The 14,757-nt window shown below is 39.8% G+C and overlaps 1 protein-coding gene across 2 annotated transcripts in view; it reads left to right on the forward strand.

Moving 5' to 3' along the window:
• The first annotated feature begins 4,540 nt into the window (after positions 1-4,540).
• The window catches only part of pitpnc1a (phosphatidylinositol transfer protein cytoplasmic 1a), a 47,897-nt gene continuing 37,680 nt past the window's right edge, over positions 4,541-14,757 (forward strand). The window contains exon 1 of one of the 2 annotated variants that reach the window (XM_080488434.1): positions 4,541-5,159. Coding sequence is in view for 1 of the 2 variants with exons in the window: in XM_080488435.1 (XP_080344561.1) it covers positions 5,112-5,159 (48 nt within the window). In the remaining variant the exon portion in view is untranslated. The remainder of the gene's footprint in view (positions 5,160-14,757) is intronic. The other variant, XM_080488435.1, reaches the window with a different exon arrangement.

Below are 14,757 nucleotides of genomic sequence, written 5' to 3' on the forward strand. Positions count from 1 at the left end.
TAAAGAGGAAAAGAAAAGAAAATCCAACTGTTCTACATGAGCAAGCATATGACCTTTTATGGTTGCAGGGAGTTCGTCCCAGCTGACACTGGACATGGAAACACCTCAGACTTGTGGCCCCTCCACCACAGGACAGAAAGACAAAGAATCTAACACACACCCATGGGGTGATTCAGAGAAATCATTTCCCTTAACAAGCATGTGTTTTGGATTATGAGAGGAAATCAAAGCAACAAAGAGAACAGGCAAAACTATACTCACAAAAGGGAGGAAACCTAAAAACAAGCCTCTCTGTTCTCACTGTGAGGCAAAAGTGCCCATCATACTGTATATCACATTTCTGATATGAAACGACTTTTTTTACAGGGGGGTGGGGGTTAACTAACTAACTAACTAACTAATTAAGCAACGTTTCTCCCGCAGTGTGAGTGATTGAGGGTTTGAAAGTACAGATTGTGGGGGCACTACTGTGATATAATCCTTTATTATAAATAAATGTACATACATGTCGGCCTTTAACCTACCTGCATGTTTTCATCTGAATTAGGTAGTATAGCAGCGGAAAATCAGGACCTAGAAGATAAAATGTGCAGATCTAACATTTTGAGTGATTTCTAAACAATATTCAAGATGTTTTATTTGTTCTATCCAGTTTATTTTCATGTTACCTCAGTGACAGTAAAGTCCGTCACCACCAGTCTGCATTAGTCTCATCTTGCATCGGTACAGTTTACACTTTGAAACTCACCTTTATCAACTGTGTCATGAATACATCAGACAGGCCCACAGTCTGGATGAGATGTTTGGATGCTGGTCATATTGCTGTTCAATTTCCGGCTTCTCACCTACTGATTAAAAGTAGTTCAACCAATTTTCCTTACAAAATCCGACTGGTGCATATACGTGTGTCCCAACTGAACTATGTCAACAGAAGGTGCGGAAACTTACTAACCTATAGAAATGTCTCGTGTTAAATCATTGACCTCAGTTGAACAGTTCCTCTTGTGCCGTTTTCATTATTTTCCCCATTTAATGACGAACTGACCTATAAATTGTACTTTGGGACATTTTAATGTGTAAAACCAACCGAGTTGTTGTATTCAGTGTCCTGTAATAATGCCATGTTTTAATTAAGACAAGAAAATGTCAAATGAAAGAATCCATTGGCATTAGGAGGTTCAAACATGTCACAGTTTTAAGTTCAAATCCCTGGTGTGCACATCAGGTATTTTAAAAAGCAGCAGCTCCATTTTGGACCCGACATGGATTAAGCTGTGCCCAACTACAAAAGCAAATAAATAAAATAAATAAATGAAATCCACATATATCAACAACACAAATGGTGCATAAAATACATCCTTCTCCCATCCCCACACCCCCTCGTAGCCTCTTCACCTGGGTGCAGTGCCATCATTAAGCTGCCTGCGACGCCCATCTAACACCAGTGTTTCCCTTCCAAGACCAAGCAGCTCCAGCAAACCCGCTTATTAATTTTGGCCCCTGCACAGCCTACACAACTGAACAAGCAAAGATACAAGCTGCTTCCCCCCCACAGTAACAGTGGACTGACCGGGCTGAGTGGTTAGGAAAGTGACAGTAAAGGCCAGCTAATGATGTTGAGCGGCAAGAGGCGAGGAAGCCGGGTCTCTTAGCAACAGTTTCTCCTTTCTGCCAATACCGTGATATCGGCTGGAATAAACACAGATCAGTGTGTTTCTGTGTGAGAGAGAGAGTGCCTGTGTGAGCATGCACGCCTGCCTAATTGTAGCAGGTGTCTTTGGTTTGCCACAACAAACAGCTAAGCATAATGTCATATTATTTTCCTTTAAAATCTAATTAGAGATGATAGATGCCTCTGTTGTTTCCCTGTGACAACTTAACCCAAAGCATGGCTCACTTGAGGAAGTTTTATTCTCTTTTTTTCCTGCGCTCATGTGTGTGTGTGTGTGTGTGTGTGTGTGGGGGGGGGGGGGGGGGGGGGGGGGTGCTTTGACATGTGTGTGCACCTGTGTGTGCAGGTATGGCATCTGTGATAAAGTGAGAGCATGCTATGAATATACAATGCAGAAATTCCCTCTCTGAACTGTCACTTAGCCCAGGGGAGAAACTTAAATCACATTAACCTGCAGTCGTGAAAAAATATATATAATATATACGGCAGCTTATTTATGTATTTAGCTTTGATCTGCTGGTGAATCAACTGATCTCGAGATTTGATGCTGGCAGCATTGTTGAACAGCCAAGATTTTTTTTTTTATCATTTTCCCTGAAACATTCTGACTTCTGCTTGTTTGCAGTTTTGTCAGAATGCAACTCTAAACGTGGCAATGTGACGTGAACTGTACTTTTCATGTGTCATGAGATTAGTGCTTTTATGAAAGAGGGAGAGTTCTTGTTTTTTTCTACATCTGCTCAATAAGATGAGCCTATATAAAATGCTGTCCAGCTTTGTTGATAGCATATTTACATCAGAAAGTCAGAAATAATCCAAAATATTTCATGGGGGCAGTTGTGATTTTTTTTTTTAATTCATTTATTTTTTACTTGTGCATATACTGTTTTGTTTCAATATTAATGGGCTGAAAAAGCAGGCAGGTTTCAGTGTTTATGTGTTGTCTGTAGTGAAGTATTCTTGTTCAATCCTGCTCTTTGACTCCAACGAATGTATTTAAAAAAGACACTCTTGCAGGTACATTGCACCCTCTTCAGTTCAAACCTGTGAATGTCTGAGTCCTGGAGGGTTGGGGGGGGGGGGACATATTCTTTAGTTATTATATCATAAAGTGAAATTCTATTCTAGTTTTTTTTTTTTTAATGCAATTAATAATTCACCAGGCTTTGCTGACTGGTTGCACTTTGTCTACATTAAAAAATAAATGTGTACAAGCTTTTCTAGATTTAAAATACCCTTTTTGTCTGAGGTCGAAATATGAAATATATGCTGCAACATTCCAAGAAACATACTGCAATCTTTTGTTGAAATAATAGAGACATGACGTAACATACTATATGTGTGCCTGTACAGTATTTTTACACGGTATTGTACTTCCAGTTCAATAAAGAGCACGAGTGACATCTTCTGGAGAAATTGAGTTTTGCACAACATATTTTCTCAGTTCTTCACAAAATAAAAGATGTTTGGAAAGCTATGATAAACAAAACTTGAGTTTACGCTTGATGCAGCTATAAGTGGACACAAAATACGATAGTGTGAAGTTTCATGCTCTCAGTTAACCCCGAAGTTTCAACTGATAAATCCTGAAGACTGACAGCTGGTGAGAGTCAGCCAACATCTCATGGGGATTCTGAAATACCGGTCTATAAAAGTTAGAATTCAAGTTGTGTTTTGTAAAGGATTACTATTTTACTATAAGAGGGTAGATTTAGCAATTTTCCCAAAATTATCTATGCATGTCTTAAAGATGTATGGAGCACAACTGTTATTAATGAACCACAACAGACGCACGTGCATAATATCAGATTTAAGCTTTTTTTTTTTTGTCCCCAAGTGTGAGTTAACTCCTCTGTATCCATGCACGCACTGACTCTGATCACCTTCAGATGCCCCTTAAGATCCTTAAAACACAACTGCATCCATTGCTATGGTAATAGAATTTAGTCAATCAATTCAACATAAAACATCGAATGTGACATTTCTGATACACTGAAAATAATGTAATGTCTTATCATTTACAGATCGATTTAATTCAATTAAAGGACACTTTTGTTACATAATGTGTTAAAATGCCATTAAACTGAATAGTTACTCTTGAAGGATCATCATAATAAATGGACATTTTGAGAGGAAATTTAATCGATTAATAATCTCAACCAGCTTATTTGGTTTAGTCCCCAAAACTATGAAATTACACTTACTTTCACACTTACTTTTCAATGGTGTGAAGAGCATTTAATCCCTCGGTTTAAATTTCAGAACCATGGTCAGCTGCAGGTCAGAACCAAGGTCAGCTCCATAACCAGGGTCAGTCCATATAAACATGAGGGGAGTCATGGCATGAACTAATGATGCTTTATAAAGAATAACATGTCTGTCCTAACTGCTACACGACGAGATAAGCTGTGTACAGATATTTATGTTAATACCAGACAAAGAAAAGATCAATCCCAGTCTAAGTGGATATAAAATACAAGTAGACGTGCAGTAATGCACATTTATGACTGATGATCTTTACAGGGTTTTCTAGTTGGAGTGTTTATCATTCTGTAGAGTGAAATCTTTGGCATCAAGCTCTTTAGTGTAGAGGGCACCTCTGCGTCAAGCTGCATGAGAAAAGGAAACCGCATCCTCGTCCTAGCTTTTATAAAAAATAGGATTATTTCATATTTGCCTCAACTTCAACCGGTGAAGTTGCCGGAATCAAATGGAAATAATGATAAAATACGTACATTGATCATCTGTGTTTGTTATATGTCGAATCGTTGCTTCATTGTTGTATGAGGTGATGCTTTTGTTGTGAGGATTTAATCCCGAGGTTTCCGGGACGATCCGCAGTTGTTGCCTCTCCATCGGCCGCTTGACGCAGCGGCTCCGCACGTCCGCGCATCTCCCGGTCGGACAAAGCTGCCAGGACAAAACTCAACGCGCCGGACACACCGATAGATGTGAGAGGATAGCAACGTTTCGAGGAGGAGACTTCATGTGTCTGGAGAGCTTATTGGAAAACAACGGCACACTGAGTTCATCTCAAGGACCCGAAGCGGCCAGAAGAAAGCCGCTCGGAGCTGCGGCTCTTCTTATTATAAGAGGCGACTTGTTTGTGGACTTTGTTGAGATTTGTTCACACTTTTAACCCGTCTGACGTTTTTTCTTACCCCCCCTGATATAAGGAGCGGTCGTTTCTGGAGTAGTTTAGTAAACTGCTTGTAGGAAGAAGCTCTTGTTTACTGAAGAGCTGCTGTGTGTAGGGTCACACGTACGCATAGCGGAACGGCTGCAGGGGCAGGGGGTGTCACTAAATGCAGAGGTGAGACTGGATTTGGTGAATATTTTGGTTCCATCGGAGGCTGCGAGCAAGTCGCTTGTGCAGGTGTGACAGAACTTGGACGACCCACATCTTCCGCCGTGTCCCCAGCACCACTGCGCACGGACTATGTTGATGAAGGAGTACCGCATCTGCATGCCCCTCACCGTGGAGGAGGTGGGTGAAGTTTTCTCCTTTTGCATCCAACCTCTGTATAATTATCGTCTTCCCATTCCATTTTCCGAATCTGTGAGTGCAGAGTTGCATATTTGCGCTCTTTGTTTGATTTATTTTTTTTTCCTTGAGTTGCGAAGTTGGTTGCGACGCGCGCGTTCGTTTTTATTGCACCAAAGCTGCCGAGTTGCGTCCTGGAAGCCACCGCATGGTGGAGCTACTGCTGTTATCGCTCTTTTATTCCTCCTGGCTTATGTTGAAGAGAAGTCGTGTGATTTAGGAGATTGTTCACAGCAGCAGAGGCAGCCGTGTGTTTATTAATGGTCGTGGAGGACAATTTATTCCTCTGTACTACTTGGAGCGTGTGGTTGGTCAATGTGTGCTTCATCCCTCCAACAGACCCCTGTGTTTCTCCTCTTCCAAATGTGATACCATAGTTCATTTTTTACATTTTGTGATCATGTTTTGTTGTTTGTGCATTGCATGTATTTGTTGGTGGGTGCCATGTCTGTTGCTGTAATGCATATTTGTATACACACTCTATGAGCTTTTCTTGTGAGAGACAAAAAATTATATAAATGGGCACCTCCATCAAATACAATCTCAACCAGTGGCAACAAGTGGTTGCATTGTGTTCTATATTTGTATGCAGTGCAGTGTTTACTCACTTTCCTTCTGTTAACCCTCTACTGCGCCCTTAGAAATACTTGGAAAGGAAAAATGCAAAGTGCAAGCTGTTGTTTAGAGGAAGTTTAAGACTTAGATCCACTGTTTTAAAGTTCTGCGATGCGTCAAAGATGAAAATAGAATTTAAAATTGACCAACATCAAACATATTCAATGCTTTAAAGTCTAATGTGTCAGATAATTATTATCTGAAGAGGTAATACAATCCTATTATCATATCAAATACACCACTGAGTCTAATGTTGTCGTGTCCAACTAAATGTGTTATTTTCATCCCAAAATAGGACATACTGGAAGCGTAGAGTAAACATTTGAAAAGCATTTATGTTCAGCAGCTTTTTTTTTTTTTGCAAAGTGTATAATGTCAAATATGGTGTGACTTTGTTATTCCCGTTGACACTGTATGTTTTAGTTAAAAGCAAAGATCAGATTTGAAAGAAAGATGGTTTGAAAAAGCAACGGGCCAAAGCACATCACTTTTTAAATGATCTGAGAAGTTATAAACAGAAAATGTTGTCATCAATCACACAAGCACAACAATTTGATAATTGAATCTGTCATTGTCATTATGATGCAAGTTTCGGGTTGTCACCTGTCAGGATTACTGATCTCTGGGTTGAGACTCTTTCATACTCCAAGAACCTGATTACCTGTAGGACCCAATGAAACACAGAGAGACAATATTTGGCTGTTGCACCGCAGTAGGCTTGCTATTTCTGTTATGAAGGGTGTATTCTAATTCCCCATCAAATTATGATAATTTTGAACTTATGGTATGATAATTCTACATTCCTCCACCGAGCTTGAATGAATGAAGACAAAAACAGAAGTGTGAGTGAAGCATGTGAGTTTTCTCAGTCTTTCCTCTGGTTTACTGATCTCTGTACTTTTTGAGATTTTCATATTTGTACCAGTATGCTGCTTTATCACATCTTGTGCTCGGGCTAGTAGGTTCTCTTGCTTTGTTTTGCTTCAGTGTTGGTGAAAAACACGGTTGTACTCTATACCCACATATAGGCTGCTTGAGAAGTTAATGTTGCCTTGTCTATCATATATATATATCCATCAATAACCCGATAAATGATCATTTGTAATGTATAGATATTGCATATTGTACATATAAGGACATTTATTTTCAGACAACAGCTCCGTGTGGCAGCAATCAGTGAGTTTTACAGCTCGTCAGTATCTTTTTCGCTGAAGCGATCTTGAGTGGTGCAAATTACATAATGTCCTGCTACAGGTTCATGTGTAAACTGAATGCCTAATGAAATGCAGCTTCTTCAGGAGTCAGCATACTGATTTTTTATTTTTTTTTCCCAGGATTATGTATCACTTACACAACACACCATAACATACACCACTTGAGGCTCTGCAGCATGAAAAGCACTCAGCACCTCTTCAAATAAAATAACCGTGGCAAGAACACAAACACAGAGCTAAAGATTTTTCTTCATCCACAAACTAAAACACGCGTCTTCACAAGGCACTTGACTGCAAATAATAATGAAGGTAACTCAATGCTGAGGAACAAAAATTAAGATATGCACTCATAGTAATCAGCGATATTCGGTCTTTTATTCTCACTAATGCATGTTTGGCATCTTAGACCAACAGTAAATATCCATCCATCCATCCATCCATCCATCCATCCATACCAGAATGTCAATGCCTGCACACTTTTCTTAAAATTTACAATTAGGAAAAACACCCTAACATCAAATATTTTTTCCCCTATTTTTGATTTTAAAAATGTTGAAGGAAAAAAAATCGCAGTGTTTAAATCTTATAATATTGTGGTAAACACATAACATATTTTCTGGACTATATAAGTGAAAAAATGGCTAAAAAAATATGTTCAGTGGTGAATAAGATGCATTCATTTTTTCATGCCCAGACATAACTGCACTGTCGATAAGCCTGAGCCATAAGCTATTGGAGAACAAATCTCTGAATTTCTTCCTCCAGCTTTGGCTGTCATGATTTTTTTGTTATTTTTTTGGTCATCACTGTAACATTTCCTCTGCTTTTCTCCAATCTCTCACATTTCTCAGACACTCCAAACTCTTTCCACTACCATTTCTGTTTTCCTTCTGCATATTTGATTATTTCCCCAAGCCTCTCCTACACCAACACCAAGAGATTTCTCTCAGCAGTGGCTCCTGGCTCAAGCCCAGAGCTTCCTTCTAGTCGACCATTGTACAACAGGAAGTGACCAGGAGCGTATCCCTCTCAGATGCCTGAACCATCTCTCGGCCTTCAGCTCCCAATGTGAGCTGGTGTTCCCCAAATAGTCTGGCTGAGAAGGACTTCCTTTTGTCAGTAACTCACAAAACCTCTCAGAAGTTCAGTCTCTTCTGTTTTCATTAAGTTTTTTTGAAAACGTGCATAAAAGCAGGTGGATGGAAATCCGGTGTGATGGGGGAATTTTTATTTTGCACTTTTTGAGTCATTTAAAATTCAGATGGATTCGAGGCTTCTCCTTTAATTTGTTCTCTTTCAGTGAAGTGTGTGTTTTTAGGTCAGTGAAGCCCGTTGTGAGTAACTGTCATAGTCTTGAAATATCAATAGTGAGAGCCACATGATCCTTCCCTACATTATCTGTTCCAGTTGGAAACGATATTTCTTTTATTAGGAAATTTTCCACATATTTGGCTTGATGTAGAATGGCTTCAGCGACACGGTCACAATTCTTCACCAAAAGATTGACAATATTCATGATTCATGCTTTGTGTGCAATTTGTTTGTGCAGTTTGTGCGACAGTCCCACTTCGGCTTGAATCCATTGGAGAAACTTAGACTTCAATCTTTCATGAAAAAAAACGGAGGTTATCTGGATTGAATCCTGAGTTTTGTGAACACTGATTTAAGTTGTTCTATGTGTGGTGGGCCACATGGTGACGCAGTGGTTAGCATGTGGTGTGAAAACAATCACAGTGGACCGAGGATCAAACGCACAATATATTTAAACAAATGTTCAGAGAGGGAAAAAAGTTAAAATATAAAAACGTTTTATTGCCATTTAGGTTGGGTGTCTGGATATCCACCTGAAATCCTCTCCTTCTTGCCGCACAGGAATCAGACACCTGCTTTAATAACGGTGAGATCATCCAGTCGGTGTAAGGTCAGTCTCTGGGGGTTTCCGTATGTTTGTTTGCGTCGCCTGCACACCGAAGCTTGCCCTGCATTGCGACCCAGCTCAGGCCCAAGAACTTATTTACGTCCCCAGCGTGGAGACGCTGTGCTCTGACTAAACCTGCAGCCTGATTCGTCGTCCTTCCCCGAGGAGCTTGTCGCTCAGCCAGAAAGTGACCCAGCGCACATACCAGATGGAGAGAAACCTGCTCAGCCAGACAATCTGCCAGACGTCAAAACACGATCCACCGAGTGAGAGAGACAGCGAGATGGTGTGTGTAGGGAGTGATTGACAGTGATTCTGTATTTCGTACAAGATATTACGATTAAAAAAAAAAAAAACAGCAGCTGGTTTAGTGTGCTTTATTTCCAAGTCATTTTTGCTGGATATTATGAATCAGGTGTCTGATTGGTGCAGTGGTTTGCTTTGTTGCCGTTGGGTTTTCTCGAGGTACTCCAACTCTTAATGGCATGCGTGTTAGTTGAAGTGGCGACCCCGCGTTGGCTCCAATTGTGTGCAGCTCTTTGTGTTTCAGCCCCATGGCGGACCAGTAACATCTGAAGGAAGCACTCTGCTCTTCATCCCATGAGAGCAGAGCATAGGCTCCAGCTCTGCTAAATCTATACTTGGATCAAATCAATAAACAAATATATAGATTGATGGCTTGAGCCCTTACTGAACGTCATTGTGCATACCGTAGTTTGAAAGAGAAGATGCTATTTCTATAGTGGCAGGAGTTTTCATTTCTCTGTAAATAAAGTCCCGACATAAAAAAAAGGTTTCACATTGTCTGTCTTGTCAGGTGGCAAAAACCTGGTGAATCATTATGTTCTTCACATAGTGTCTCTGTTGTAGCAAAACACTTGGTGAAGAGTGAAGGTGAAGAGTGAAGGTGGAGAGGTTAAGTGTTTTTATCCGATGCAGCTTTTCCGCCAGCGTGGTTCAAAGCTTGTGTATTGCAATCTAATTTTTCATTGTGATATATCACTGGATACATAAGATTCATTGTGACACGCCGTATATTTAAGAAGAAAAAAAAAAAAGCTGCACTCAACAGCCTTGTAAATTACCGAGCAAAGTCGTCAGCGTTGAAGAGATCACAGAGTTGCAGTTGAAATCCTCTGTAGTTCGATCAGCTTCTGACTGAAGAGTTTATACGCAAACAGAACGTTTATCCTGTTAAATTATCATTTAATGAAATCAACTATCTGGATTAAGTAGTTGGACTGGAGACCGGTTTAAGAAGGTTGTCAGATTGTCCTTGAGTGTTTTGTTAAGTGTTGGGGCAAAGGAGCACTTCTGCTGCGACCTCCATGTCAAACCAGTCGACTCATCATGATGTTTCTTTGAAGCGCCATTGAGCGTCTGGCTCGGTGAGTACTGTTGCAGAGCGCAAGGTTGTCTTTTTTCCTCTTTGAAGGTTTCAGATTTTATCCTCACAAGTTGAATCACTTGTGTTCTGAGCGGTTTAGGTGCTTTCAAAAGCGGTCAACTCCGCGTGGCTTGGTTACATTTCTTCACAGGCAGCCACTGCGATCGGCCGCTCTCCACCTGCCGACTGTCTTGCTTGTTCATCTGCACATCATTACTTGAATTTCCCCCGTCTTCGTCTTGCGCGGTGTTCCAGCTGCCGACCCCGCGAGCTTGCGGGACGGCAGTGGGTGAGTCCCCCCCCCCCGCTGCGAGGATAATTGAAACCCCCGGTGGTATTTTGGAGGTTGTGCTCGTCTTTGTTTCAGATCGTGGCGACGCTGTCGAAGCTAATTTTCTCCAGCTGAGAATGTTTCTTGCAGAGTTCAGCTGGCTGCTCTTTCCTTGTTTTGGGATCCTGTAACACTGGCATTACAATGGATTCAGTAGGTTCAATCATGACTGGCAGGGATAATCTCCCGGGAAACAATTGCTGGGGATTAATGCAGCGGCTCCTTATATAATAGTCATTTTTGTGGGCTACACCGGGGGTGGGAAAAACATATGGCCTGCAGGCAAACACCAGCAGTGAATCGCAGGATGACTTTGCAAAGTGTAAAAACAGCAAAGAAGACATAACTGACTGTTTCTTGACACAAAAGTAACTGTTGTGTTTAATTGTCCACTGGGCTCGCCTGGTTTCAGAAAGGCAGCGGACATAATGTAACACAACAGATGGCGACCATGTTGGAGATCAGACGCAGCAGTGAAAGCTAGGAATAGTAGAGCATTATGAGCAAGACAGCTATAATATGAAAGGGAGTTTTTTGGGGAAATATGCATGCTGTAGGCAGAATCCAACCAAAAAAAATGCAATTCTTTGCACTAAAAGGTAGATGTGGAGTTGTTATTTAAAGGGAATTACGTCTGCCAGCTTCATTTAGATCAAACTGGGCTGTAAGAGGCTGCTGAAGTAAAATGGCTTTAACAGCCTTGGGCTGCACTGTGTTTGTCTGTTTTATGATCCTTTGATATGCTGATGGACTTCAGTTTTAGATTTTCTGCAGTAATCCGGTGAAGCAGTAGCGATTCACAAGAAAGTACATGCGAGTCCATTACATATGCATCACGTACTTGATGCATAGAGAGGCTTGTGGTTTTCTCCTGTATGACTCTTATGTGGTGTTTTTATTCCTTCTTCTATTTGCACTCATGTCTGAATTATTCGGCGCACAAGATTTGTAACTACATAAGCAAAGAGAACCTTGTAGGACAATAAGCAGTAACACAGTATAATTTCAACTCTGTTGCATTTACTTGAGTAACTGTTTGGATATATTGTAATCAGAGTAGTTCCAATGCAACATACTTTGTACTTAGACTTGAGTACAAGTGTGAAGACAATTTTTTTACTTTGTAACACTATAGTTTGTGGAAAACGTGCCACACCCTGGAAGAGGTGACTTATAACCGAGAAGGTGACATGAAAGGACCAGTTTGTTGTTCTCTGCTGAGATTTTCCATTCAAATTTCAAGATTACCCATGAACACTTTATCAATAGGAACTGGAAATCTTTGCATTTGACTGGATTCATTTCATATTAAAAGAAATAAATTCAGTTGTTTTTTTTTAAATGCTCTTGTCATGGGTGTCATTCAGTCAAAGAATTTCATCTATAGCACTCTTGCTGAGAGGCGATATGAAAAAGAGGGCAAATAGGCAATAGGAAACATCAACAATGTTGATATGTTGATATGGCAAGGTTACAAAGTGGAAAAAGACAAGCCAGACAGAAATGGCCCAACTGCAACTGCTACATAGCAACATTAATGATCCCGTAAACATGGAGGGTCAACGGTTTTCTATTTATAGCGGGGAGCTGAGGACTAAATTAAGAGCAGTTGCTCAGTAACATTGGGTCAGGTGACTGGAGGACAGGAGGTTGTAGGAACAGCGTAACTAATGAGCAAGTGAGAAATTAAATCAAAATGAATACGCGAGTCCTGAAGAGAGCCTGGGCCCGCGTCGCCGAGTGATTAGACCTATTCATATATTCAACAGCACTTGGGTGAACTCTTGTTGTTTTACCAGGTGGTTTATGCATTAACTTGATTTCAAGTAGCCTTCATTATTGGCGCATGTGTTAATTAAAAAGGCACATGGTCGATAAAGGGGAAGAAAAAAAAAGAAAAAGAGACGCAGGTGAGATCTGAGGGATAAGAGTCCAGTCACGAGGGTGGCACAGCGAGCGAGAGAGAGCAGCCTTTCAAAAAGATTAATCAGCAGCTTCAGACACACAAAGTGATCAACATTGTGCAATCAGAAGGAAAAAAAAAAATGCCGGTGCTACACAGAGCCAGTAGGAATGACATTTCCCAAAGAGAATGAATAGAAATAGGCTTTGAAATTTGATAATTCATCCAAAGTCAAAGGAGGAATGTTTGTACAAATGTATGTAATTTTTTTGTGTTTATCTAAATCAAGATGTCAAAATCAACTGAAAGCACAACAACCATTAAATAATGACAATTCTAAAATGCCCCATTATTTCTTTGTGCAGATTATTCAAATATATTTACACAAATATCCGATTGTGAAAAATTTCCAACCCCAAAAATAACTACATTTCAACATAATGTCATTTTTCATTATGCCTCTTGGTGCAAAATACAACAAAATGTAAAAAAAAAACAACAACTATGTTTTCTCTCTGACAGACATTTTTTGCTATTAAATTTAACAATTTTCACATTCAAAATTGCAATAAATTGATTTTGTGCTGTAATTGTCTTGTCTAGAATCTGTCCTGTCATAGAGTTCCACACACAATTTCTGCAGCCGTCAGCATGTTTCCACCAATCCCACAGTGTGGCTTTTAATGCCAAGTCTGTCCAGCCCACATTCACACCTGCGTCACTGAGGTTTCAGTTTAAATCACAGTATTGGGATTAGAATTGCTCTTACTAAAACATTTGACAAATTAAACATAATTGTAGGTAATGTCTTTTTTATAATACTTAAAGTCACTTCTAATTGGTGTTTCCTAAGGTGCAGTTTTGGCCCACAAACTATATATTTCACACCCTCTGATCTAGATCCTCTATCCAGTTGGTAGTTTGAAACCAACCATGTATTACGTATCACAGGTTAACAGGGTTGTTTAGCTTTGTGATACATTTTAAGATCAAGACCACACCCGTGGCTTAGGTCAGTCACGTGTGACCAACACTGGAACCAGACTGTTCACAGAGGTCAAAGGATAACAAGCACGTGATCAAGTAAGGGTGAGGGTGAGATATTCTCATCAAAAGCTGCGAAATAGGGGTCAGACCCTGGATTGCCTTTTGTGATCAAGACAGCCGGAGTGACTCACAGCAATGAGTTGGTGAAGCCAGTTCACTGGTTTTATACTTTCTAACCCCGCCCACCGGCACAATCCATTATAATGTCACATAAGCGATGTATTTGAGTCAAGGTCACTCTTTGTTTCCACTTTTAATATTATTTGTACAAGGTTTGTATTTATTTATTTATTTTTTATCATAAAGACCCATATAAAGATTAATAACCACTATTGTCCATTTTAAATTCGCTCCGTCAGCTTGGTTTGTTCCACCGGTCGACGTCCATAGTGCAGGTGGAACCCATCAGGGCAATCAGTTCACTGACGCAGTGCACAAGCAACTTTAGAAACGTAAATAGAAAAAAGAAATGTGAAAAAAGAGACTATAACAACTGGGACTTTTATCCATCCACGCACGCTTACTCTTCAACAAAGAAATTAGGACTTATTGAAGGGATTTAAAAGTGAAAATGTAATCCCAAAGAATTGTGGGAGTGTTCAGTGATCCACTATAATCATTCTAAAATGTGTTTTGAAGAAAGTAGCATTAAAAAGGCTCAGATGGGTCATCAAACAGGGGATGAATACATAAACATATGTTACTGTGTATTAGAAACACACAAAACTAGAGTTTGGTCAGAAATATGAATTGTTTGATTTTCACTTGAATCAACATTGGGAGACAATGTCTTAAAACAATTAGACACCAAATTAAAAAGAAAAATACAACTAAAGTCTGACGATTACCTTTCATACTCTGGTGCATTTTTTTTTAACCATTTTTCTCTTATTCTATTGCTTCTGACAGGTATTGGCAAACATATTTCACATAGTCATACTTCATTCTAATAAATTTTGATATGTTGAAAATTCTAAAACTCATCCCAAACAAACCAAAAAACTAGAGCTTTGCATTATTAATAGTAATATGGATTAAATGTCAGATTTCGGAATATCATCTTGGAAAAACAAGGAAAGGCACTCACAAATTTTCAGTTGTTTTTTTTTGACAATTACATAACCAA

The sequence above is a fragment of the Lipophrys pholis genome (genome assembly GCF_963383615.2).
Source record: "Lipophrys pholis genome assembly, chromosome: 19".
NCBI lineage: Eukaryota > Metazoa > Chordata > Actinopteri > Blenniiformes > Blenniidae > Lipophrys > Lipophrys pholis.